This window comes from Salvelinus sp. IW2-2015, linkage group LG18, assembly GCF_002910315.2.
Source record: "Salvelinus sp. IW2-2015 linkage group LG18, ASM291031v2, whole genome shotgun sequence".
NCBI classification, from domain to species: Eukaryota; Metazoa; Chordata; class Actinopteri; order Salmoniformes; family Salmonidae; genus Salvelinus; species Salvelinus sp. IW2-2015.
This window is the reverse complement of record NC_036858.1, coordinates 38442457-38467291: the sequence shown is the minus strand read 5'-3', so window position 1 is coordinate 38467291 and position 24835 is coordinate 38442457. Positions and strand designations below refer to the sequence as shown.

Sequence of the window (24835 nt, the reverse complement as noted above, 5' to 3'; positions counted from 1 at the left end):
TGCTTTGCTGCAGGAGGGACTGGTGCACTTCACAAAACAGATGGCATCATGGGGCAGGGCAATTATGTGGATATATTGAAGCAACATCTCAAGACATCAGTCAGAAAGTTAAAGCTTGTTTGCAAATGGGTATTCCAAATGGACAATGACCCCAAGCATACTTCCAAAGTTGTGGCAAAATGGCTTCAGGACAACAAAGTCAAGGTATTGGAGTGGCCATCACAAAGCCTCGACCTCAATCCCATAGAAAATTTGTGGGCAGAACTGAAAAAGCGTGTGCGAGCAATGAGGCCTACAAACCTGACTCAGTTACACCAGCTCTGTCAGGAGGAATGGGCCACAAATCACGCACCTTATTGTGGGAAGCTTGTGGAAGGCTACCCAAAATGTTTGACACAAGTTAAACATTTTAAAGGCAATGCTACCAAGTACTAATTAAGTGTATGTAAACTTCTGTCCTACTGGGAATGTGATGAAACAAATAAAATCTAATATAAATCATTATCTTTTCTATTATTCTGACATTTCACATTCCTAAAATAAAGTGGTGATCCTAACTGACCTAAGACAGGGATTGTTACTAGGATTAACTATCAGGAATTGTGAAAAACTGAGTTTAAATGTATTTGGCTAAGGTGTATGTAAACTTCCGACTTCAACTCTTTATATATGTATTTTAATTTATAGAGAGTGCATCATCTTTAATAGTTGAGTATCTGGAGCATCAGCATTTGCTGGTTCGATTTCAGGCTCAAAATGGCCAGAAACAAAGAACTTTCGTCTGAAACTCATCAGTCTATTCTTGTTCTGAGACATGAAGGCTATTCCATGCAAATTTCCAAGAAACTGAAGATCTCGTACAACGTTGTGTGCTACTCCCTTCACAGAACAGTGCAAACTGGCTGTAACCGGAATAGAAAAAGGAGTGGGAGGCCCCGGTGCACAACTGAGCAAGAGGACATGTACATTAGAGTTTATATACATAAACATATATACACAATTGAACATGGTCTAATATACTGCAGAAATGCCCAATTGACTGGCCCATTGAACTCGGGATGGTCGAGCAGTGATAGTTGTTCCTCTCCATCGCTCATTGGTGCAATGAGAGCGAAGTGGGACTCTGTCGCTTTCTGAAATGTTTTTGAAAAATGTCCAAAATGACCAGGGGCCTCTATTGGATGGGCATGGGAGGGCATTAAATATCATTTTAAAAATGTGCTACTGGTAACCTACTGGTAATTTGRAATGTCTTACAATGGGCATTTACCATCATGAATTTGACATGCTCTAATATACTGTAGAAATGCCCAATTGACTGGCCCGTTGAACTCGGGATGGCCAGGCAGTGATAGTGGTTCCTCTCCATCGCTTGTTGAAATTGATTGCAGCCTGTACATTTGGTGATGGTCCATCACTGTTTAAATTTATTGCAAACTGAGAAAAGTCAGCCATCAAGTCAGCATCCATCAGTCAATAAGATATCATTCTGACACCAAACTGATACATACTGAAACCAAACTCACTTTGTCCAACTCGTTTAGAAGCAAACTATCACATATTTCAGAGCAGGCCCAAAATTCACAGACCTTCTGTTTAAACCATAAGAAAAACAAAAATCACGTAGTTACGTTCCAGCTGCGGGTCCAGTTCTGACATTATGTGTAGGCCTAGCTGAGGCAACCCCGTATCTCGAGTTTCGGCTCGATAGGTCATTTGGAGCCCGAGCAGCGACCTTAATTAGGGCTGAAAATGTAAATTTTCCGGGCGTTTCTACGGGGTCCCTGAATGAGCTATCCGACAGAAACTTTAGGGAACGTCTCTATGGGCCGAGGCGGTTTCAATGCACATAGTCTTGTAATTCTGGGACTTTTCTAAACCTTCTAGAGCCACATAACTCACCGTGCACTATCGACTTAAAATTGACTTTTGATGGGTTTGTATCATTTGATTTCAACAACATACCTACCACTTTGAAAATGCAAAATATTTTTATTGTGAAACAAACAAGAAAAAAACTTGAGTGTGCATAACTATTCACCCACCAAAAGTCAATTATTTGTAGAGCCACCTTTTTCAGCAATTACAGCTGCAAATCTCTGGGTCAATGTCTCTATAAGCTTGGCACATGTGGGCACTGGGATTTTGCCCTTTCTTCAAGGCAAAACTGCTCCAGCTCCTTCAAGTTGGATGGGCTCTGCTGGTGTACAGCAATCTTTAAGTCATACCATAGATTCTCAATTGGATTGAAGTCTGGGCTTTGACTAGGCCATTCCAAGACATTTAAATGTTTCCCTTTAAACCACTTGAGTGTTGCTTTAGCAGTATGCTTAGGGTCTTTGTCCTACTAGAAGGTGAACCTCCATCCCAGTCTCAAATCTCTGGAAAACTGAAAGGTTTCCCTCAAGAATATCCCTATATTTAGCGCCATCCATCATTCCTTCAATTCTGACCAGTTTCCCAGTCCCTGACAATGAAAAACATCCCCACAGCATGATGCTGCCACCACCATGCTTCACTGTGGGGATGGTATTCCCGGGTTGATGAGAGGTGTTTGTTTGCGCCAGACATAGCATGTTCCTTGATGGCCAAAAAGCTAAATTTTAGTCTCATCTGACCAGAGTACCTTCTTCCATATGTTTGGGGAGTCTCTCACATGCCTTTTGGTGAACACCAAATGTATTTGCCTATTTTCTTTCTTTAAGCAATGGCTTTTTTTCTGGCCACTCTTCCCTAAAGCCCAGCTCTGTGGAGTATATGGCTAAAAGTGGTCCTATGGACAGATACTCCAATCTCTGCGGTGGAGCTTTGCAGCTCCTTCAGGGTTATCTTTGGTCTCTTTGTTGCCTCTCTGATTAATGCCCTCCTTGCCTGGTCCATGAGTTTTGGTGGGCGGTCCTCTCTTGGCAGGTTTGTTTTCGTGCCATATTCTTTAACATTATTAATAATCGATTTAATGGTGCTACGTGGGATGTTCAAAGTTTCTGATTTTTTTAATAACCCAACCCTGATCTGTACTTCTCCACAACTTTGTCCCTGACCTGTTTGTAGAGCTCCTTGGTCTTCATAGTGCCGCTTGCTTGGTGGTGCCCCTTGCTTACATTGTGTGCAGACTCTAAGGCCTTTCAGAACAGGTGTATAGATACTTGAGATCATGTGACAGTCATTGACACTTAGATTGGCCATAAGTACTTTATTTAACTTATATATGACTTCTGAAGGTAATTGGTTGCACCAGATGTTATTTAGGGGCTTCATAGCAAAGGGGCAACACATATGTACGCACACTTTTCTGTTTAAAATGTTTTGCATTTTTGAAACAAGTTATTCTTTCATTTCACTTCACCAATTTGGGCTATTTTGTCTATGTCCATTACATGACATCCAAATAAAAATCAATTTAAATTAAAGGTTTTAATGAAAACAAAATAGGAAAAACTAAGGGGTGACTTTGCAAGGCACTGTAAATAGGCCCTTTTAATTTGGTCTTACCATTCCAAATAATATTAAATATAATTTAAAAAAGCAGGTCGCTAGGTGTACAAAACCATAACAAATAGTAAACTGTGATATGACTAAAAAGTTAGTCAGGGTGATTTTTCCACAAATAGACAGGTATTTTGCTTTCCATGTAGCAAGATCTTATCTATTTTTGCTAACTTTCTGTTAACTTCTTGCAACTATAGGGGGTGCTGTTTCCGCATTAGCTATTTGTGTCTCCAAATTAAACTGCCTCGTGCTAAATTCTTGATCGTACAATATGCATATTATTGTTATTAATTGGATAGAAAACACCTTCTAGTTTCTATAGAAGTTGGAATTTTGTCTCTGAGTGGTACAGAACAATTTCTACAGCACTTTCATGACAGGGTTCAGATTTCAGAAATTTTTACTCGATCTGACGGTCTGTTTTAAGGCGACAGTGAATGCTATGAAGAAACCGACACTGCCTACGTCTTCCTCTGGGTGTCTGTACGTCATCACGTTTTCAATGAAATCGATGTGACGTTCACAGCCATTATAAAAGACGAAAATGTACAGAGACCACCCTTTCTCATTGTGCGCCTGAAGCGTAAAGAGACATCGGGCCTGCCTCGTTCCAAATCGTTTTCAACCAGCAATATTTCTCGGTCATGTTTTCAGTCGTTTTAGTGTTAAAAACATCATAATGTATTTAATTTGAACCGTTTTATAGCAATTTATATCCGTTTAGTGCGATTTTGAGAATTTCTTGTGTGCACTCTGAAAGTTTGGACACGTTTAGGGTGTTCGGTCGTTTGTGGTGACATTTTCGAAGGACAGAGGAATCTTCGACACAAAAGAGCGTTTATAACATAGATAAGGATACATTGCCCAAGAATCTGATGAAAGAGAACAGCTCAAGTAACGCCCTATATGATGTGCAATATAGATAAATTGACATGTTTCTGTCGAAAAATTTTAAACTCATATTTCGCCATTTTTGTTTGGTGTACCTTACCATCTTTGGCCAACCCTGTATTGACATAAATAAGGGATAATTTTTAAAAAGTAACTCAGCTTTTGCATTAGAAACTAATTGTCTTTCGATTGCTCTGTCAACCCTGATTTTTTAGTCAAGTATTGATGATTAGCTTTCAAATAAACTAGATCACTCTCTGATAGATGACGTTGTACAGCACCGATGAGCTTGCATTCTCCTATATTTTTATGTGTTAACACCGGTTTTGGAATACATGGCCTAAATACTGCAGGCCATTGTCGAGACAAACTGGTATCATAATATATTGTAAATGAATTAAGGTATCTTGTCTATCGGAAGTCTTGAGAAGGTAGTGAAAAAAAATGAAATATATCTTTGGCAAAAGGTGATTACGTTATACTAGCGCGTCTTGGCTGGAATCGAATGCTCTTTGTAACGTGTTTCACATGTAGTATGGCTTAACTTATCGATTACTTTTGATTCCCTGTATTAAAACCGCTAGAAAATCTGAAATATGTCTGAAATCACAAGAACTGGAGTCTTTCCATTGCTATTGCCTTTGTCTATTCTTATTGAAATGTTCTTATGCATGAGTAGTAACTTGGTCATACATCGTTGCTTCTACTTCTAGTAATTCTAGTTCAATTTGTGATGTCCGGTGCATATTACTGTAAAACTCTTGACCTTTCTACTGCCAATATGCACTTTTTCTTCTAACAAAAACTATCCCATATCCAGTGAATATGTTATCAGCACTGTTTCATTTGATGGTTTCCCTTTTTATCAGGTTATTGAGGCTCCACTCCATATCTTCAGTGAGCCCGACATTGTGATAGCACCCTGAAGGCCCAGTCAAGCGAAACTGAATGGAGTTTAGAATAGTTGTTGTATTTTGGCTAACGTGAGTGTAGCTAATAGACTTACATATTGTCTCTGTCCCTGGTAAAACATTTTAAAAATCTGAAATGGTGGCTTTATTCACAAGATTTGTATCTTTCATTAGGTGGCTTGGACTTGTGATTTAATGATATTTAGATGCTACTATCTACTTGTGAAGCTATGCTAGCTATGCTAATCAGTGTGTGGGGGGTGGGGGGTGCTCCCGGATCCGGGATTGATACTCGTGAAAGGTTAAAATGTATTAGAGTGAGATAATTTCTTTCTTTCTGGATATGTATACCGAATATGTCCACATCCCCGTCAGACCATTTTATTGGTAAACTACACGGTAATGTAAAAGTTGCATTTTTTTGTGATCTAATACGTAATACAGGACATTTATCATAATTTGGTTTTAATCCAGAGAGGTAAGAAAAAGTATCTAGATCCTCTATGAGACTGTGGAGGGATTCTAATTGTGTATTTAAAAGAAAACATTAATCATAAGCGTACAATGACACAGTTGTTTTTTAGCCATGGATTTTTAAATCCCTTAATATTATTGTTGGTTATAATTTTAACAGCTAACATTTCGATGACAATAATAAACAGATATGCCGATAGTGGACAACCTTGTTTTACTCCTCTTGATAGTTTAAACTTTCTGAGATGTAGTCGTTATTTTCTATTTTACACCTTTACTATTTTACACCTAGTGTTACTATACATAACTTTAACCCATTGTATAAGAGATTCTCCAAAATTGTAATATTCCAGGCATTTATATATAAACTCCAGTCGTAATTTATCAAAAGCCTTTTCAAAGTCAGCTATGAAAACCAGGCCAGGCTTCCCAGATATTTCATAGTGTTCTATAGTTTCCAGTACTTGTCTCATATTATCTCCAATGTATTGTCCATGTTAAAAACATGTCTGAATAGGATGAATAATATCTGACAAAACCTTTTTAATTCTATGCGCTAAGCATTTAGCTAGAATTTTTGCATCACAACACTGAAGTGTAAGAGTCCTCAAATGTTTTAAATGGACTGGATCATTATATATACACCACTTGGATCCTGTTTCAGTAATAATGAAATCAGATCTTCTTGTTGAGTGTCCTATATTCTACAATTTATATAGGCGTGTTTAAAATATGCTAATAATGGTCCTCTGAGTATATAAAAAAAAGTTTGGTATACCTCCACTGGTATGCCATCCAGCCCTGGAGTTTTCCAGAACTTAAAGGATTTAATTGCATCAAGAAGTGCCTCCTCTGTAATTTGGCTTTCATTTAAGTCTTTCTGTACAGATGTTAATTTTACATTATTAATAGGAAAATAATCCATACAATTTGCTTTGGTTAGTGGAGATGGAGGAGACTGAAACGAAAACATATTCTTAAAATACTTTACTTTCTCATTCAAAATATTGTTTGGTGAATCATGAGTGACCCCAATATTTGTAACAAGTTTCAGTAAAACAAATTTGGTAGCATTTCTCTGCTGAAGATTGAAAAATAATTTGGTGCATTTTTCTCCATATTCCATCCAGTTCACTTTACTTTTATAATATATTACACTTGTTTTTCCTCTAACTTACTCTGAGCCTCAATGGTACAGTTTTGCTATCTATCTGTACTGTTCGTACTTCAATTTCCTCTTAATATGGACAATTCTGCCCTAAATTTTTTAGATGAGTACTGAACTCCATAGCCTCTAAAGGAAGATTTAAAAGTGTCCCATGCAATAAGGGGATCTGCTGTACGTATGTTATTTTGGAAAAAGTCAGTTATAAATCTATTCTCTCCTACTTAAAAACAAATTATCATCCAGTAGGCTTTGATTAAATTTCCAATATCCTACCCCATGTGGAAATTCTGTAAGAATAATACATGTATGCCAATTACGTGATTCTGTCCCTTATCAACACTTTTTAAACATTTGGTGCCAGAAAGAATGACATAAGAAAGTAATCAAGACGACTTGCTTGATTAATCCTCCGCCATGTACGTATATCTCACTAGGTCAGGGTATTTAAGCCTCCATATATCCATGACATTCATGATTTCCTTAAGTGCCGGAGGGTGATAGTTTGTAGTATGATTTCCTTTACGGTCCATAAAGGTATTTAAAACAGTATTAATAATCTCCCACCATAATAATAGAGTCTATGTTGCTTGTAGATTTGATAAATTCGTATATATATTTTCAAAGAAGTGTGGATCATTATTATTTGGACTGTATAGGTTAATAAACCATATCTGTTTATGGTCCAATAACATATTTAAAATCCTCCATCTACCTTGAGGATCTGTTTGAACAATTTACACATTTGGATCAAAATTACTGTTAATTAATATCATCACCCATTTTGAATTTCTTTGCCCATGGGAGAAATATATTTTGCCCCTCCTCCCAGTCCTTTTTCCACAAAACTTCATCTGAAACTGTTAAAAGAGTTTCCTGTAAACAATAGATATTATATTCCTTCTCTTTTAGCCTGTCACGCCCTGGCCTTAGTATTCTTTGTTTTCTTTATTATTTTAGTTAGGTCAGGGTGTGACATGGGGTATGTTTGTGTTTTGGGTGTTTATTATGGTAAAGGGGGTGTTGGTTTTAGTGTATGGGTTTGTGTGGAGTGTATGTGTCTAGTATTGTCTATGGTTGAGTGTAGGTGTTTAGGAAAGTCTATGGTTGCCTGATTTGGATCTCAATCAGAGACAGCTGGTTATTGTTGTCTCTGATTGGGAGCCATATTTAAGGTAACCATAGGCTTTAGATGTTTGTGGGGAATTGTCTATGTTGAACGTTTGTAGCCTGTGTGTGTGTGCACTACGTTATTTAGCTTCACGATCGTTTGTTGTTTTGTATAGTTTGTGTAAGTGTTTCGTTTCGTGTTCTATCATCTTCATCAATAAAAAGAAGATGTATTCATATCCCGCTGCGCCTTGGTCCGTCTCTCCACACGATCGTGACATAGCCAGGTAAATACTGATCGTCTTTTCTTATTATCTGCTAAGCCATTACAATTATAACTGGCTATACTTATTTAATCAATTACCATAATGAGACACAAGTCAATTCTATTTATCATAATATATGTTTGAAAACCTACCATTAAAAAGTAGCATGATGATTGAATGTCTATATAGCTGTACCATGATATTTGCATTGCTACTAAGTAAACCTCCAATTGGTCCCCACTATTCCACCCGCTAAAACCCCTCCTCATACCGAGTTGGGTTGTCATCCCAATGACTGGCAGACCCCCCCCCGACACACAGGATCCCATTTCCCTGGAGAGACCGGGACCCATCCTTCGAAACGAGCACACAGTGCCACCCACAGAACAGAATCAGATCAACCGCCAAAAGCATTTCCATCACCCTCACCTCGATATTTTAAAAATCCTGTTTATCTACATTTACATAATTAGATATTAATATTTGAAGTAATATAGGAAGTTTATGCAAAGGATTGTTACATCTTATCAGTTTTGCCATTACAAAAATTACATTTTGGCAAGCAATTATTATTTAGCGAACAATTATTGTGATTCATCCTATATTGTCCTTACATCTTTAACTTTCTCACAACAGTTTTGGGATACACACAGACACAGACACAGACACAGACACAGACACAGACACAGACACAGACACAGACACAGACACAACCCATTTCCCCCAAAAACATACACTCAGATGCTCAACAGTTGCACCATCCCAGAGCCCAACTCAAGAAAGGTCTTGATTTACAAATGAATATACAGTTGCAGCTATATGAGAAGGCCTGCAAAACCGAGCAAAAATTGGCAAAAATGTAGAGATTATATTAACCATTGTCATATCCTAGGTGATGGAGATCAGCTATACCCCCTTCCCCTAAAACACCTACCTGTGGTCCCCTGTTGTGACCATATTCCCAAGCATTTCTGTGCAGTCAGACCTTTGATGATTTTGTGCCACCAGGGCCACAATAATATGCCCCCTCTCTGAACGTCCGAGTGTGACCCCCTCCCCATGGGTTACTGCAGCTAGTGTTGCCAGCACTGCCCCTGCCTGGGTGGGGGCACGCCACCGGAATCCCCACTGGCTAGGTACAAGGTCGTCAATTTCTTTGTATATTATGCCCTCCCATCAGGGGGCTCTGGTTTTGCAGGACCAACCCTGCCAGGCAGGCTCAGAATCTTGAGGGGGCTGTGCTGCTCTAGAAGGTTTCTGACCGCATTTTGGCTGCATACAGGCAGCTTACAGCAGGCCCATAAAACAGATCGGGACTTCTCTTGAGTATCTGGGTCGTTTAGGTGGGCGTCTAGGGTATAGGGTTATTGACCGTTCTATCAAGATAGGACCATAAATAAATACATTTGATGTATATATATATATTTTTTTTAATTGTTCCACAATGATAGGACAATAAATACATAAATTAGATGTGTCATTTATTTTAAAATGCAGATCCACCATGATAGGACAATAAATAAATACATTAGATGAGTATAATTCATTATAAAATGTATATCCATCATCTGCACAAAACTGAAAGCTCTCTCACAACCCCTGCTCACAGACATACATTGGTTCTGGGATATGCAACCATTTCCTTTCTCACTCACAGAATGTCACACTTTCCCAAACAACAAAAACACACACCACACCTTCCATCACAATACATCCACATACTGTGCCTCTGTCTGCTGTGTTTTTAGGTCCACCATGTTGAATTACTTACTTTGCAATTTCCTGTATCAAGCCATTGGTTGCATTTTTTATTTAAAGAATAATGCACACAGAAACATTGTTGTTATCTATTTATGTTCTTTCCTCCATTATAAAAATGACAGCTTGGCAGATCAAATGAAAAGTTGAATACATAATGAGGTGGGGGAGAAAGAAACAAGAAATAACTAAATACTCTACACTTAACAATAACCTGCTACTACTTTTTCGTCAGGAAACCCTAAACTTAAGTTGACATATCTAAGCAATTTCCTTCCCAATAGCAATTGGATAAATATTTTTATGGCACACAATTGTCTCTTGAATGCATTTGTTAGTACAATGTAAATATATGTGAAAAAATGTAATTGTTATTGCATTAAGTTCAAACATCTTTTGACTATGGTTAGCTTTGTGGGTGTCACAACATATAACTCATATCAGATTAATTTAGGCCAGGATTCAATCAGATCAGAGGTAACTTGTATTAGACGACAAAAGCATAGATTGTTATCACTTTGTTTGGGCGGTTTCGGAGGTGTAGGCTAACTGCGCTAGAGCTGTCAAATCCACAAGCGGCCCCTGGTGTTACCTATCGCGGACATTGCCATTGGATTCTCCGAGTCTCATTTCATACAGTATATCACCTCAATTAGGCTGATATAAATCCTTATTATTATTTTGTTGAATGATTTTACATTTGAACGTCATTATTTCTACATAGCCTACACTTTCTTGTTCTGAACTTCTAAAGCGGGTGGGATATAAGGACGGGTGTTGTTTTGTGACAATGACTACAAGAGCAACCGATCACCAATTTGACAGCGCTAACACAGTTACACATCTAACACTGCCTAACCAAAAGAAATGGAAAGCTATGCGTTTGTCGGCTATCAGAGGTTACTTGAATCCTGGCCTTATTTTCAAGAATTTTAGTTTCTGGTTTGGAAAGCAGTATTGCACCCTTTTTTCAAAGGCATTCTTCATGCTTTACTCAATTGCGCCTCACACTATCCAATAGTAAATAAAGCAACACAGATTGTCCCCACAAAAAAAACTAACTCTGTGTCCCAGACATAGTGCATCTAAAGTCAATGAAAACATGGCTTAATGGAGCACCCCGGGACCTCACGGTCCAGTGGTATACTACTGTAGTGTGTCTTTGGGTCTGAGTAATGAGGACTCTCACTGGGAGGTCTATCATCATCGCTGGGAGAGCGATGACATGAACTTCCTCTGGAAAGCAGTCATCTGTTATTATTGGGCAAGGACCAGGGACAGATCATAGCCAATACGACCACACCTCCCAGTATGGGACTGGCTAGGTGGGAGTAGGGTTGATGAATGGCCTGCTGGGCTGGTGCAGTCTTTGGTAAGCACCAAGACAAGTGGCCCTTTGTACAGATACTGAAGGCAGTGAGCAGTAGGGGGGAGAGCGGGGACGCACAATCAGAAGAGTTGTCAACTCCATATAACTAATGAACACTTGAATACTAATGCATCCCGGATGAAACCAAGAGGAGGGAGTCTCTTCCTATCTTAGATGCAATGAATTCACTGTGAGGTAATGGTTTATGTTGACACAATAATTGCCATCAAAGGAACAAAAAAATATAATCACATCTGTTAGAAATTACAGCTGTATGGGCTGAAGCAAAAAAGCACACCTGAACCAGAAAATAGTATGTGAGCTGTGGGCCTTTTTGATAGAAGAGATTACCCCATGTGGTGAACACAGAATACACAATTAGCCAGACTTTGGTCTGTTCTGGAACACCAGGGGAAAGGCTGATGAATCAAATATAACTGTTATTGAGAAGGGATGAGGGAGGGTTAGAGGTGGAACAAACAGATGGAGTGAGGGAGAGGGAGAGCAGAGAGAAAAAAAGAGCTGCAGGAGCCTTGAAAAGAAGATTGATACCGATGGTAGTATGTCAGAGGGATAGATGAAAGGAATAACAAAAAGGGGTCAGGTAGAGAAATAAAGAGAGAACGAGCAAGAAAGGGAGAAGGAAAAGAAAGCGAAAGAGAGACAGAGATCGAGAGGACAAGAAAGAAAGAGACAGCAGTGCCAGTGGTTGATGTTTAATTGGTTGACTAATAAGCCCCTTCCACAGAGCCGTAATGCAGCTACTAGTTTAGCATGCTGTGAGGATCTGTACAGACATTTTATTTGAATTTTTATTTCACCTTAATTTAACCAGGTAGGCTAGTTGAGAACAAGTTCTCATTTACAACTGCTACCTGACCAAGATAAAGCAAAGCAGTGCGACAAAAACAACAACACAGAGTTACACATAAACAAACGTACAGTCAATAACACAATGGAACAATCTATGTACAGTGTGTGCCAATGTAGAAGAGTAGGGAGGTAAGCCAATAAATAGGCCATAGAGGCAAAATAATTACAATTTAGCATTAACACTGGAGTGATAGATGTGCAGATGATGATGTGCAAGTAGAGATACTGGGGTGCAAAAGAGCAAAAGGATAAGTAACAATATGGGGATGAGGTAGTTAGGTGTGCTATTTACAGATTGGCTGTGTACAGGTACAGTGATCGGTAAGCTGCTCTGACAGCTGATGCTTGAAGTTAGAGAGGGAGATATAAGACTTCAACTTCAGTGATTTTTGCAATTCGTTACAGTCATTGGTAGCAGAGAACTGGAAGGAAAGGCGGCCAAATGAAATGTTGGCTTTGGGGATGACCAGGGAAATATACCTGCTGGAGCGTGTGCTATGGGTGGGTGTTGCTATGGTGACCAGTAAGCTGAGATAAGGCGGGGCTTTACCTAGCATAGACTTATAGATGACCTGGAGCCAGTGGGTTTGGCGGCGAATATGTAGTGAGGGCCAGCCCCGAGAGCATACAGGTCGCAGAGGTGGGTAGTATATGGGGCTTTAGTGACAAAACGGATGGCGCTGTGATAGACTACATCCATTTTGCCGAGTAGAGTGTTGGAGGCTATTTTGTAAATTACATCACCGAAGTCAAGGATCGGAGGATAGTCAGTTTTACGAGGGTATGTTTGGCACCATGAGTGAAGGAGGCTTTGTTACGAAATAGGAAGCCAATTCTAGATTTAATTTTGGATTGGAGATGCTTAATGTGAGTCTGGAAGGAGAGTTTATAGTCTAACCAGACACCTAGGTANCCGCCATTTAGTCCGGTGCTGCCCCTTATCCTGGTACTGCCCCTTATCCTGGTGCTGTCCCTTATCCTGGTGCTGTCCCTTATCCTGGTGCTGTCTCTTATCCTGGTGCTGCCCCTTAGTCCGGTACTGCCCCTTAGTCCGGTGCTGCCCCTTATTCCAGTGGGTTTAGGAAAGCGTGTAGTGACTATGGTGGGGTGGGGACCASGACCAGTGCCGGAGCCGCCGCCGTGGACGGACGCCCACCCAGACCCTCCCCTAGACTATGTGCTGGTGCGCCCGGAGTTCGCACCTTAAGGGGGGGGTTATGTCACGCCCTGGCCTTAGTATTCTTTGTTTTCTTTATTATTTTAGTTAGGTCAGGGTGTGACATGGGGTATGTTTGTGTTTTGGGTGTTTATTATGGTAAAGGGGGTGTTGGTTTTAGTGTATGGGTTTGTGTGGAGTGTATGTGTCTAGTATTGTCTATGGTTGAGTGTAGGTGTTTAGGAAAGTCTATGGTTGCCTGATTTGGATCTCAATCAGAGACAGCTGGTTATTGTTGTCTCTGATTGGGAGCCATATTTAAGGTAACCATAGGCTTTAGATGTTTGTGGGGAATTGTCTATGTTGAACGTTTGTAGCCTGTGTGTGTGTGCACTACGTTATTTAGCTTCACGATCGTTTGTTGTTTTGTATAGTTTGTGTAAGTGTTTCGTTTCGTGTTCTATCATCTTCATCAATAAAAAGAAGATGTATTCATATCCCGCTGCGCCTTGGTCCGTCTCTCCACACGATCGTGACATAGCCAGGTAAATACTGATCGTCTTTTCTTATTATCTGCTAAGCCATTACAATTATAACTGGCTATACTTATTTAATCAATTACCATAATGAGACACAAGTCAATTCTATTTATCATAATATATGTTTGAAAACCTACCATTAAAAAGTAGCATGATGATTGAATGTCTATATAGCTGTACCATGATATTTGCATTGCTACTAAGTAAACCTCCAATTGGTCCCCACTATTCCACCCGCTAAAACCCCTCCTCATACCGAGTTGGGTTGTCATCCCAATGACTGGCAGACCCCCCCCCGACACACAGGATCCCATTTCCCTGGAGAGACCGGGACCCATCCTTCGAAACGAGCACACAGTGCCACCCACAGAACAGAATCAGATCAACCGCCAAAAGCATTTCCATCACCCTCACCTCGATATTTTAAAAATCCTGTTTATCTACATTTACATAATTAGATATTAATATTTGAAGTAATATAGGAAGTTTATGCAAAGGATTGTTACATCTTATCAGTTTTGCCATTACAAAAATTACATTTTGGCAAGCAATTATTATTTAGCGAACAATTATTGTGATTCATCCTATATTGTCCTTACATCTTTAACTTTCTCACAACAGTTTTGGGATACACACAGACACAGACACAGACACAGACACAGACACAGACACAGACACAGACACAGACACAGACACAACCCATTTCCCCCAAAAACATACACTCAGATGCTCAACAGTTGCACCATCCCAGAGCCCAACTCAAGAAAGGTCTTGATTTACAAATGAATATACAGTTGCAGCTATATGAGAAGGCCTGCAAAACCGAGCAAAAATTGGCAAAAATGTAGAGATTATATTAACCATTGTCATATCCTAGGTGATGGAGATCAGCTATACCCCCTTCCCCTAAAACACCTACCTGTGGTCCCCTGTTGTGACCATATTCCCAAGCATTTCTGTGCAGTCAGACCTTTGATGATTTTGTGCCACCAGGGCCACAATAATATGCCCCCTCTCTGAACGTCCGAGTGTGACCCCCTCCCCATGGGTTACTGCAGCTAGTGTTGCCAGCACTGCCCCTGCCTGGGTGGGGGCACGCCACCGGAATCCCCACTGGCTAGGTACAAGGTCGTCAATTTCTTTGTATATTATGCCCTCCCATCAGGGGGCTCTGGTTTTGCAGGACCAACCCTGCCAGGCAGGCTCAGAATCTTGAGGGGGCTGTGCTGCTCTAGAAGGTTTCTGACCGCATTTTGGCTGCATACAGGCAGCTTACAGCAGGCCCATAAAACAGATCGGGACTTCTCTTGAGTATCTGGGTCGTTTAGGTGGGCGTCTAGGGTATAGGGTTATTGACCGTTCTATCAAGATAGGACCATAAATAAATACATTTGATGTATATATATATATTTTTTTTAATTGTTCCACAATGATAGGACAATAAATACATAAATTAGATGTGTCATTTATTTTAAAATGCAGATCCACCATGATAGGACAATAAATAAATACATTAGATGAGTATAATTCATTATAAAATGTATATCCATCATCTGCACAAAACTGAAAGCTCTCTCACAACCCCTGCTCACAGACATACATTGGTTCTGGGATATGCAACCATTTCCTTTCTCACTCACAGAATGTCACACTTTCCCAAACAACAAAAACACACACCACACCTTCCATCACAATACATCCACATACTGTGCCTCTGTCTGCTGTGTTTTTAGGTCCACCATGTTGAATTACTTACTTTGCAATTTCCTGTATCAAGCCATTGGTTGCATTTTTTATTTAAAGAATAATGCACACAGAAACATTGTTGTTATCTATTTATGTTCTTTCCTCCATTATAAAAATGACAGCTTGGCAGATCAAATGAAAAGTTGAATACATAATGAGGTGGGGGAGAAAGAAACAAGAAATAACTAAATACTCTACACTTAACAATAACCTGCTACTACTTTTTCGTCAGGAAACCCTAAACTTAAGTTGACATATCTAAGCAATTTCCTTCCCAATAGCAATTGGATAAATATTTTTATGGCACACAATTGTCTCTTGAATGCATTTGTTAGTACAATGTAAATATATGTGAAAAAATGTAATTGTTATTGCATTAAGTTCAAACATCTTTTGACTATGGTTAGCTTTGTGGGTGTCACAACATATAACTCATATCAGATTAATTTAGGCCAGGATTCAATCAGATCAGAGGTAACTTGTATTAGACGACAAAAGCATAGATTGTTATCACTTTGTTTGGGCGGTTTCGGAGGTGTAGGCTAACTGCGCTAGAGCTGTCAAATCCACAAGCGGCCCCTGGTGTTACCTATCGCGGACATTGCCATTGGATTCTCCGAGTCTCATTTCATACAGTATATCACCTCAATTAGGCTGATATAAATCCTTATTATTATTTTGTTGAATGATTTTACATTTGAACGTCATTATTTCTACATAGCCTACACTTTCTTGTTCTGAACTTCTAAAGCGGGTGGGATATAAGGACGGGTGTTGTTTTGTGACAATGACTACAAGAGCAACCGATCACCAATTTGACAGCGCTAACACAGTTACACATCTAACACTGCCTAACCAAAAGAAATGGAAAGCTATGCGTTTGTCGGCTATCAGAGGTTACTTGAATCCTGGCCTTATTTTCAAGAATTTTAGTTTCTGGTTTGGAAAGCAGTATTGCACCCTTTTTTCAAAGGCATTCTTCATGCTTTACTCAATTGCGCCTCACACTATCCAATAGTAAATAAAGCAACACAGATTGTCCCCACAAAAAAAACTAACTCTGTGTCCCAGACATAGTGCATCTAAAGTCAATGAAAACATGGCTTAATGGAGCACCCCGGGACCTCACGGTCCAGTGGTATACTACTGTAGTGTGTCTTTGGGTCTGAGTAATGAGGACTCTCACTGGGAGGTCTATCATCATCGCTGGGAGAGCGATGACATGAACTTCCTCTGGAAAGCAGTCATCTGTTATTATTGGGCAAGGACCAGGGACAGATCATAGCCAATACGACCACACCTCCCAGTATGGGACTGGCTAGGTGGGAGTAGGGTTGATGAATGGCCTGCTGGGCTGGTGCAGTCTTTGGTAAGCACCAAGACAAGTGGCCCTTTGTACAGATACTGAAGGCAGTGAGCAGTAGGGGGGAGAGCGGGGACGCACAATCAGAAGAGTTGTCAACTCCATATAACTAATGAACACTTGAATACTAATGCATCCCGGATGAAACCAAGAGGAGGGAGTCTCTTCCTATCTTAGATGCAATGAATTCACTGTGAGGTAATGGTTTATGTTGACACAATAATTGCCATCAAAGGAACAAAAAAATATAATCACATCTGTTAGAAATTACAGCTGTATGGGCTGAAGCAAAAAAGCACACCTGAACCAGAAAATAGTATGTGAGCTGTGGGCCTTTTTGATAGAAGAGATTACCCCATGTGGTGAACACAGAATACACAATTAGCCAGACTTTGGTCTGTTCTGGAACACCAGGGGAAAGGCTGATGAATCAAATATAACTGTTATTGAGAAGGGATGAGGGAGGGTTAGAGGTGGAACAAACAGATGGAGTGAGGGAGAGGGAGAGCAGAGAGAAAAAAAGAGCTGCAGGAGCCTTGAAAAGAAGATTGATACCGATGGTAGTATGTCAGAGGGATAGATGAAAGGAATAACAAAAAGGGGTCAGGTAGAGAAATAAAGAGAGAACGAGCAAGAAAGGGAGAAGGAAAAGAAAGCGAAAGAGAGACAGAGATCGAGAGGACAAGAAAGAAAGAGACAGCAGTGCCAGTGGTTGATGTTTAATTGGTTGACTAATAAGCCCCTTCCACAGAGCCGTAATGCAGCTACTAGTTTAGCATGCTGTGAGGATCTGTACAGACATTTTATTTGAATTTTTATTTCACCTTAATTTAACCAGGTAGGCTAGTTGAGAACAAGTTCTCATTTACAACTGCTACCTGACCAAGATAAAGCAAAGCAGTGCGACAAAAACAACAACACAGAGTTACACATAAACAAACGTACAGTCAATAACACAATGGAACAATCTATGTACAGTGTGTGCCAATGTAGAAGAGTAGGGAGGTAAGCCAATAAATAGGCCATAGAGGCAAAATAATTACAATTTAGCATTAACACTGGAGTGATAGATGTGCAGATGATGATGTGCAAGTAGAGATACTGGGGTGCAAAAGAGCAAAAGGATAAGTAACAATATGGGGATGAGGTAGTTAGGTGTGCTATTTACAGATTGGCTGTGTACAGGTACAGTGATCGGTAAGCTGCTCTGACAGCTGATGCTTGAAGTTAGAGAGGGAGATATAAGACTTCAACTTCAGTGATTTTTGCAATTCGTTACAGTCATTGGTAGCAGAGAACTGGAAGGAAAGGCGGCCAAATGAAATGTTGGCTTTGGGGATGACCAGGGAAATATACCTGCTGGAGCGTGTGCTATGGGTGGGTGTTGCTATGGTGACCAGTAAGCTGAGATAAGGCGGGGCTTTACCTAGCATAGACTTATAGATGACCTGGAGCCAGTGGGTTTGGCGGCGAATATGTAGTGAGGGCCAGCCCCGAGAGCATACAGGTCGCAGAGGTGGGTAGTATATGGGGCTTTAGTGACAAAACGGATGGCGCTGTGATAGACTACATCCATTTTGCCGAGTAGAGTGTTGGAGGCTATTTTGTAAATTACATCACCGAAGTCAAGGATCGGAGGATAGTCAGTTTTACGAGGGTATGTTTGGCACCATGAGTGAAGGAGGCTTTGTTACGAAATAGGAAGCCAATTCTAGATTTAATTTTGGATTGGAGATGCTTAATGTGAGTCTGGAAGGAGAGTTTATAGTCTAACCAGACACCTAGGTATTTGTAGTTCTCCACATATTCTAAGTCAGACCCGTTCAGAGTAGTGATGATAGTCTGGCGGGAGGGTGCGGGCAGCAATCGGTTGAAGAGCATGCACTTAGTTTTACTAGCATTTAAAAGCAGTTGGAGGCCACAGAAGGAGTGTTGTATGGCATTGAAGCTCGTTTGGTGGTTTGTTAGCACAGTGTCCAAAGAGGGACCAGATGTACACAGACATGTCCCCTAGGAGTTAACTTTCTCCATGCACAACATCATCAGCCTACTGATAAACCCACAGCTTCAACTACCAATTCCCAATGGCAAACATCTAGAGAAATATCTGAACTCTGTGTCACACTCTATTCCATCCCCTCTTCAGATCACTTTATAAAGTTTGTAGAATTCAATGTTGTTCTGGAAACTTTCAATTTTCCTGCACTCTTAAACAAATAAAATGTCCTTGCATGGTTTTGAAATAAGTAAATGGGACTGCGCTTTTCTCATGAAACTCTTTTCTTCAGGATGTATTATATAGATTTTGTGGCTATTCTGATCGAATGCACTGTCCTCTGTGATTAATAAGAGCTCTCCACTCAACAGGGTACTCATGGGAAATAAAAAACCATTAGGCTCACAATGTGAAGCTTCTGATTGGATACTATCAAGGGAGAGTGGGTTTAGAAGAAGTTTGTTTGTATGAATGAGTCATAAAGGCTCTAAAGTTATCCATCTACATACTCACATAGACCTTGGTTCAATCCCTGTGAGTTCCCTTCCTTCTCCCAACCTCTTCACCTATCTCTATTTCTAAAGCATTGAACATAATAGACCACTCTCGTTAAAAAAACTATTGTATGGGAGTACAACATAAAAGGAGTACTTTTTATGTAGGTCCATTTCAACATATTGCTCAAGCCTTGAGAACTTAATGGAATATTTCTAGCAGAACAGGAGGTAGGTAGAGGATGGTTGGTGACAGAAAAAAAACAAGGTGTTATACATTTGGGAAGATGACAGTGTTTGATATTTAAATATTTTCCTCAGTTTAAACCTCTTAAGGATCGGCCCCTTTTTCTGAAAACCTATGGGATCTTTCCGCTTACTTAGATCCCACTTGCTGTTAGTTGTGATGACATGATTATTATAAAATAAACTATTTTGTTGATGATAACACTTACAAAAACATCAGACAGAGAATATCAGAAAGTGGTGGATTGGGATGGAAAGTGATTGCTTAGTTCCTCAATCACAGAGTCTGTATTTGACTGGTTTGATTGGCTCGGCTCCTGGACCTCTGAGGTCACATTGTTAGTGCTTTGTTGGCTTGTTTCCAGCTCAGAGGAGTTAGTTTTTTTGGTTGAGTTTGGTAGGTCCACAGATTCTGTGCTGGTCAGGTTTGGCTGGTTTGGTTCCTCACAGGACCCAGATCTGCTTTGTGTCCGAGTTCCTTCTGGTTCCGAGGGGCCCGGGAGGAGACAGGGCAGAGTGAGGAAAAGGGCGGCAGGGAGGTTGGGACAAACTGAACAGTGTGGCGTGGCCATCCAAAAGAGGGAGAAAAAGGGGATGGAGGTGGTGGGGGCAGTGGTGGAGGGGCATGATTCCAGACAGCAGGAGAGGGAGGGAAAGAGGGAGGGTGAGAATGATCAGGCTCGCTGTAGTGAGGATTGGAGGGTGCAGGGGGAGGAGATGAGGAAGGAGTTGGAGAAGGATATAAGGGAGAAGGAGGAGGAGGAGAAGGAGGGGGAGGACTAGAATGAGGCGATTGAGAAGAGGAATGAGGTGGAGGGGGAGGTGACAGATTCTCAGGCGGGTCAGGGATGATCTCCACCGTTATCTCGCAGGGCTCAGCGGTTATGTAGCTGGAGATGCTGCAGCTGAACTTCCTGGGGACAGGCTGGGTGGGCTTCTGGGCCAGTGGCGTGGAGCCCTCCCCCTGTGTGATGATGATACGGGGGGCACATCCTTCCCTATTGACATGTGGCTGTGGGTGCGGATCATGATGGAGAACAGGCTCTCCGCACTCAGCTCCAGCATGTCAATGCTGTCCCGGTTCCGCAGTAGTGGAAGGAAAGTCAGGGAGCCCCTGGAGTCACGCGCTCCCCTGGGGCATCTCTCCTGCATGGCCTGACCGACAGCTTGCTCTCCTCTGTGTTGCGGCTGCTCTGGACATCATAACCCTCCAAGCCATCCTGGCCCTTCATCCCAGCCTGGAGCAGCTGCAGGTCCCACTGGACCGGGTCCAGCAGAGCCTGTATGTTCAGCAACTCGTACCCCTCTGACCCTCCATAGAGAATGGTCGGTATGATACAGGCCTTCCCAGACCCTCCAGAGGGGGAGGGGGAAAAAGAGCCCTCTCTCCCTGTCCCATAGGGACTGCTGATGTTCCCATCTTCTTCATTGTAGAGAGTGGATTGGTAGTGGTCAGGGGGTGGTGGTCTGACAGAAAGGGGGTGGTGGTCTGACAGAAAGGGGGTGGTGGTCTGACAGAAAGGGGGTGGTGGTCTGACAGAAAGGTGACGTTGCTCTCTGACTTGGGCAGGATGCTGTGCAGCGACCCGTTGCCACAGGAGGAGTTGGCGCGACAGGCGAAGCTGCTAAGGCGTCTCTGGCGGTCGGCTTCATCGATCTCAAACCTTTTAGCCCTGTCCGATTAGGAATGTAGATGGAGGGTGAAGAAAAGAAAGATTTGAAACACAGGTGAAGGAAGGATGAAGGGTGAGGAAGCAGAGGAGAAGGGGTGAGGATGGTGCTACAGACTGTTATTCCAGAATTCTTCATAATAGTATTATGATTATAGTAAGAAACAATATAAAATATGTGATTTGGACTCAAAGGTAGTGCAGCAGGGTAGAGCATGTGTATTATGGTGGATACAGTATCAGAGTAATTTGATGAAAAATGGATTTGAATACACAAGTTAAATGTATTATAACAGCAGTTCAACTGTCAATATCTGGACAGGAGATAAATTATCCACTCAAAACATCGCAAGTACATCAGCTAAGGAGTATTGGTGTCTCTAAGGGGTCTTTGTCCTGGTTTGCTAACTACCTCTCTCAAAGAGTACAGTGTATATAGTCAGAACATCTTTATGTCTCAGCCACTGCCTGTCAACAAGGGAGTACTCCAAAGCTCGATCCTAGACCCCACGCTCTCCTCAATTTACATCAACAACATAGCTCAGGCAGTAGGAAGCTCTCTCATCCATTTATATGTAGATGATACAGTCTTATACTCAGCTGGCCCCTCCCTGGATTTTGTGATAAATGCTTTACAACAAAGCTTTCTTAGTGTCCAACATGCTTTCTCTTCCCTTAACCCTGTTCTGAACACCTCTAAAACAAAGGTCATCTGGTTTGGTAAGAAGAATACCCCTCTCCCCACAGGTGTGATTACTACCTCTGAAGGTTTAGACTCTAAACCTTCAGAGGTAGTAATCACACCTGTGGGGAGAGCTCTAAACTTTAGAGCTTGAGGTAGTCACCTCATACAAGTACTTGGGAGTATGGCTAGATGGTACACTGTCCTTCTCTCAGCACATATCAAAGCTGCAGGCTAAAGTTAAATCTAGACTTGGTTTCATCTATTGTAATCACTCCTCTTTCACCCCAGCTGCCAAACTAACCCTGATTCAGATGACCATCCTACCAATGCTAGATTACGGGGACATAATTTATAGATCGGCAGGTAAGGGTGCTGTCGAGCGGCTAGATGTTCTTTACCATTCGGCCATCAGATTTGCCACCAATGCTCCACTGCACTCTATACTCCTCTGTAAACTGGTCTTAGGCCTCACTCTGTAAACTGGTCTTAGGCCTCACCCCCTATCTGAGATATCTACTGCAGCCCTCATCCTCCACATACAACACCCATTCTGCCAGTCACATACTGTTAATGGTCCCCAAAGCACACTCGTCTTTTCAGTTTGCTGCAGCTAGCGACTGGAACAAGCTGCAACAAACACTCAAACTGGACAGTTTTATCTCAATCTCTTCGTTCAAAGACTCAATCATGGACACTCTTACTGACAGTCGTGGCTGCTTTACGTGATGTATTGTTGTCTCTACTTTATTGCCCTTTGTGCTGTTGTCTGTGCCCAATAATGTACCATATTTTGTGCTGCTACCTTGTTGTGTTGCTATCATGTTGTTGTCATGTGTTGCTTCCTTGCTATGTAGTTTTCTTATGTCTCTCTTTATGTAGTGTTGTGTTGTCTCTCTTGTCGTGATGTGTGTTTTGTCCTATATTTTAATTTATGCATTTTTTTAAATTTTACCCCCTTTTCTCCCCAATTTCGTGGCATCCAATCGCCAGTAATTACTATCTTGTCTCATCGCTACAACTCCCGTACAGGCTCGGGAGAGACGAAGGTCGAAAGCCATGCGTCCTCCGAAGCACAACCCAACCAAGCCGCACTGCTTCTTAACACAGCGCGCCTCCAACCCGGAAGCCAGCCGCACCAATGTGTCGGAGGAAACACTGTGCACCTGGCCCCCTTGGTTAGCGCGCACTGCGCCCGGCCCGCCACAGGAGTCGCTGGAGCGCGATGAGACAAGGATATCCCTACCGGCCAAACCCTCCCTAACCCGGATGACGCTAGGCCAATTGTGCGTCGCCCCACGGACCTCCCGGTCGCGGCCGGCTGCGACAGAGCCTGGGCGCGAACCCAGAGACTCTGGTGGCACAGCTAGCGCTGCGATGCAGTGCCCTAGACCACTGCGCCACCCGGGAGGCCCTAATTTATGCATTTAAAAAAATATATTATTATTTTCTTATCCCAGCCCCCGTCCCCACAGGAGGCCTTGTGCCTTTTGGTAAGCCGTCATTGTAAATAAGAATTTGTTCTTAACTGACTTGCCTAGTTAAATAAAGGTTCAATAAAAATGTCATTAAAAAATTTGTACAAAAATCTAAAATCTAATCATAATTGAGTTGAAGAAATCAAAGCACAGTCACAGAGGTACTTCCATTTTATGGATGATAGGACATAAGCTATTAGCGTCTAAAGAAGCAGGGAGGATCACTTTTTGTGGAGGCAAAAATGGTGTCGTAAGAGTATTACCTAGCATCCCTGACATTATACCACTATATTCCAATACAAATTATCTAACGTTGTATAGTACTTTAATAATATCTCAGATACAGCTACAATAAAATATTAAGTAAATGTCAATTAAAAATATTCAAGAACAGGGTTAGGAGACTAGCCACTATCTCAAAGCAAAGTTGTGTCTAAGCTCAAACACTCTTGTTTTGCTATTTGACCCTACATATGGACTAGGCAAAAGCATTGGGTGCAGTCCTTAAAATGTCTAAAGCTCAACATGACTTGCTTGAAAGACCGATGTCTGTTGTTAGTCCATTGTTGGTGGACAAAGGCCTTTTTAGTCAAGAAATTGTTTTGCTGTTTGAAAAATAGGCAATGTCCTAACATACGCAAACTATATCGTATGCACAAATAGGCATTACTCATCGGTATATGGTACCTGAAACCGGAAATGAGGGGGTTAGGAGGAAGCATTCAAAGGTGACTTACATGCTGCTGTTCCCCAGTTCCTCGTAGAGATTGGCTGTCGAGGCACGTGGAGGGGCAGACTTTCCCGCTGGTAGAGCCTGCTGAATCCTGGCAGTTTTGGCACATTCCGCCTGTCTCCTGAAGTTCAAATAAAGTTTAACCAGTTTGAGTCCATCCACTGCCCTTTGTTTCTATAACATTCTATAACATCCCCATGAAGGCTACATGTCTTTGGTGATTGAAGTGATTGAAGATTAGCACAGTATGTGGCTAATTTTAACTGACTGAGATAAAAATGTATAAAACTTGATAAAAAGGCAAGTCATTGTCTTTCCCAATTACTGGGGATTTAAACCCATTTGAAGGGGATGACTTGAACTTGAATGTTTGCACTTTTCTCTTAATTGCAATATTGTTATTCTGACTCCTTGATCAATCTTTAA

General features: G+C 41.3%; 1 protein-coding gene across 1 annotated transcript in view; it reads right to left on the bottom strand.

The window, feature by feature from the left end:
- LOC111977924 (protocadherin-15-like) overlaps positions 1-24835 on the bottom strand; it is a 280873-nt gene that overhangs the window by 9067 nt on the left and 246971 nt on the right. The window contains exon 32 of the mRNA XM_070448498.1: positions 24414-24530. Within this exon, the coding sequence (XP_070304599.1) occupies positions 24414-24530 (117 nt within the window). The remainder of the gene's footprint in view (positions 1-24413; positions 24531-24835) is intronic.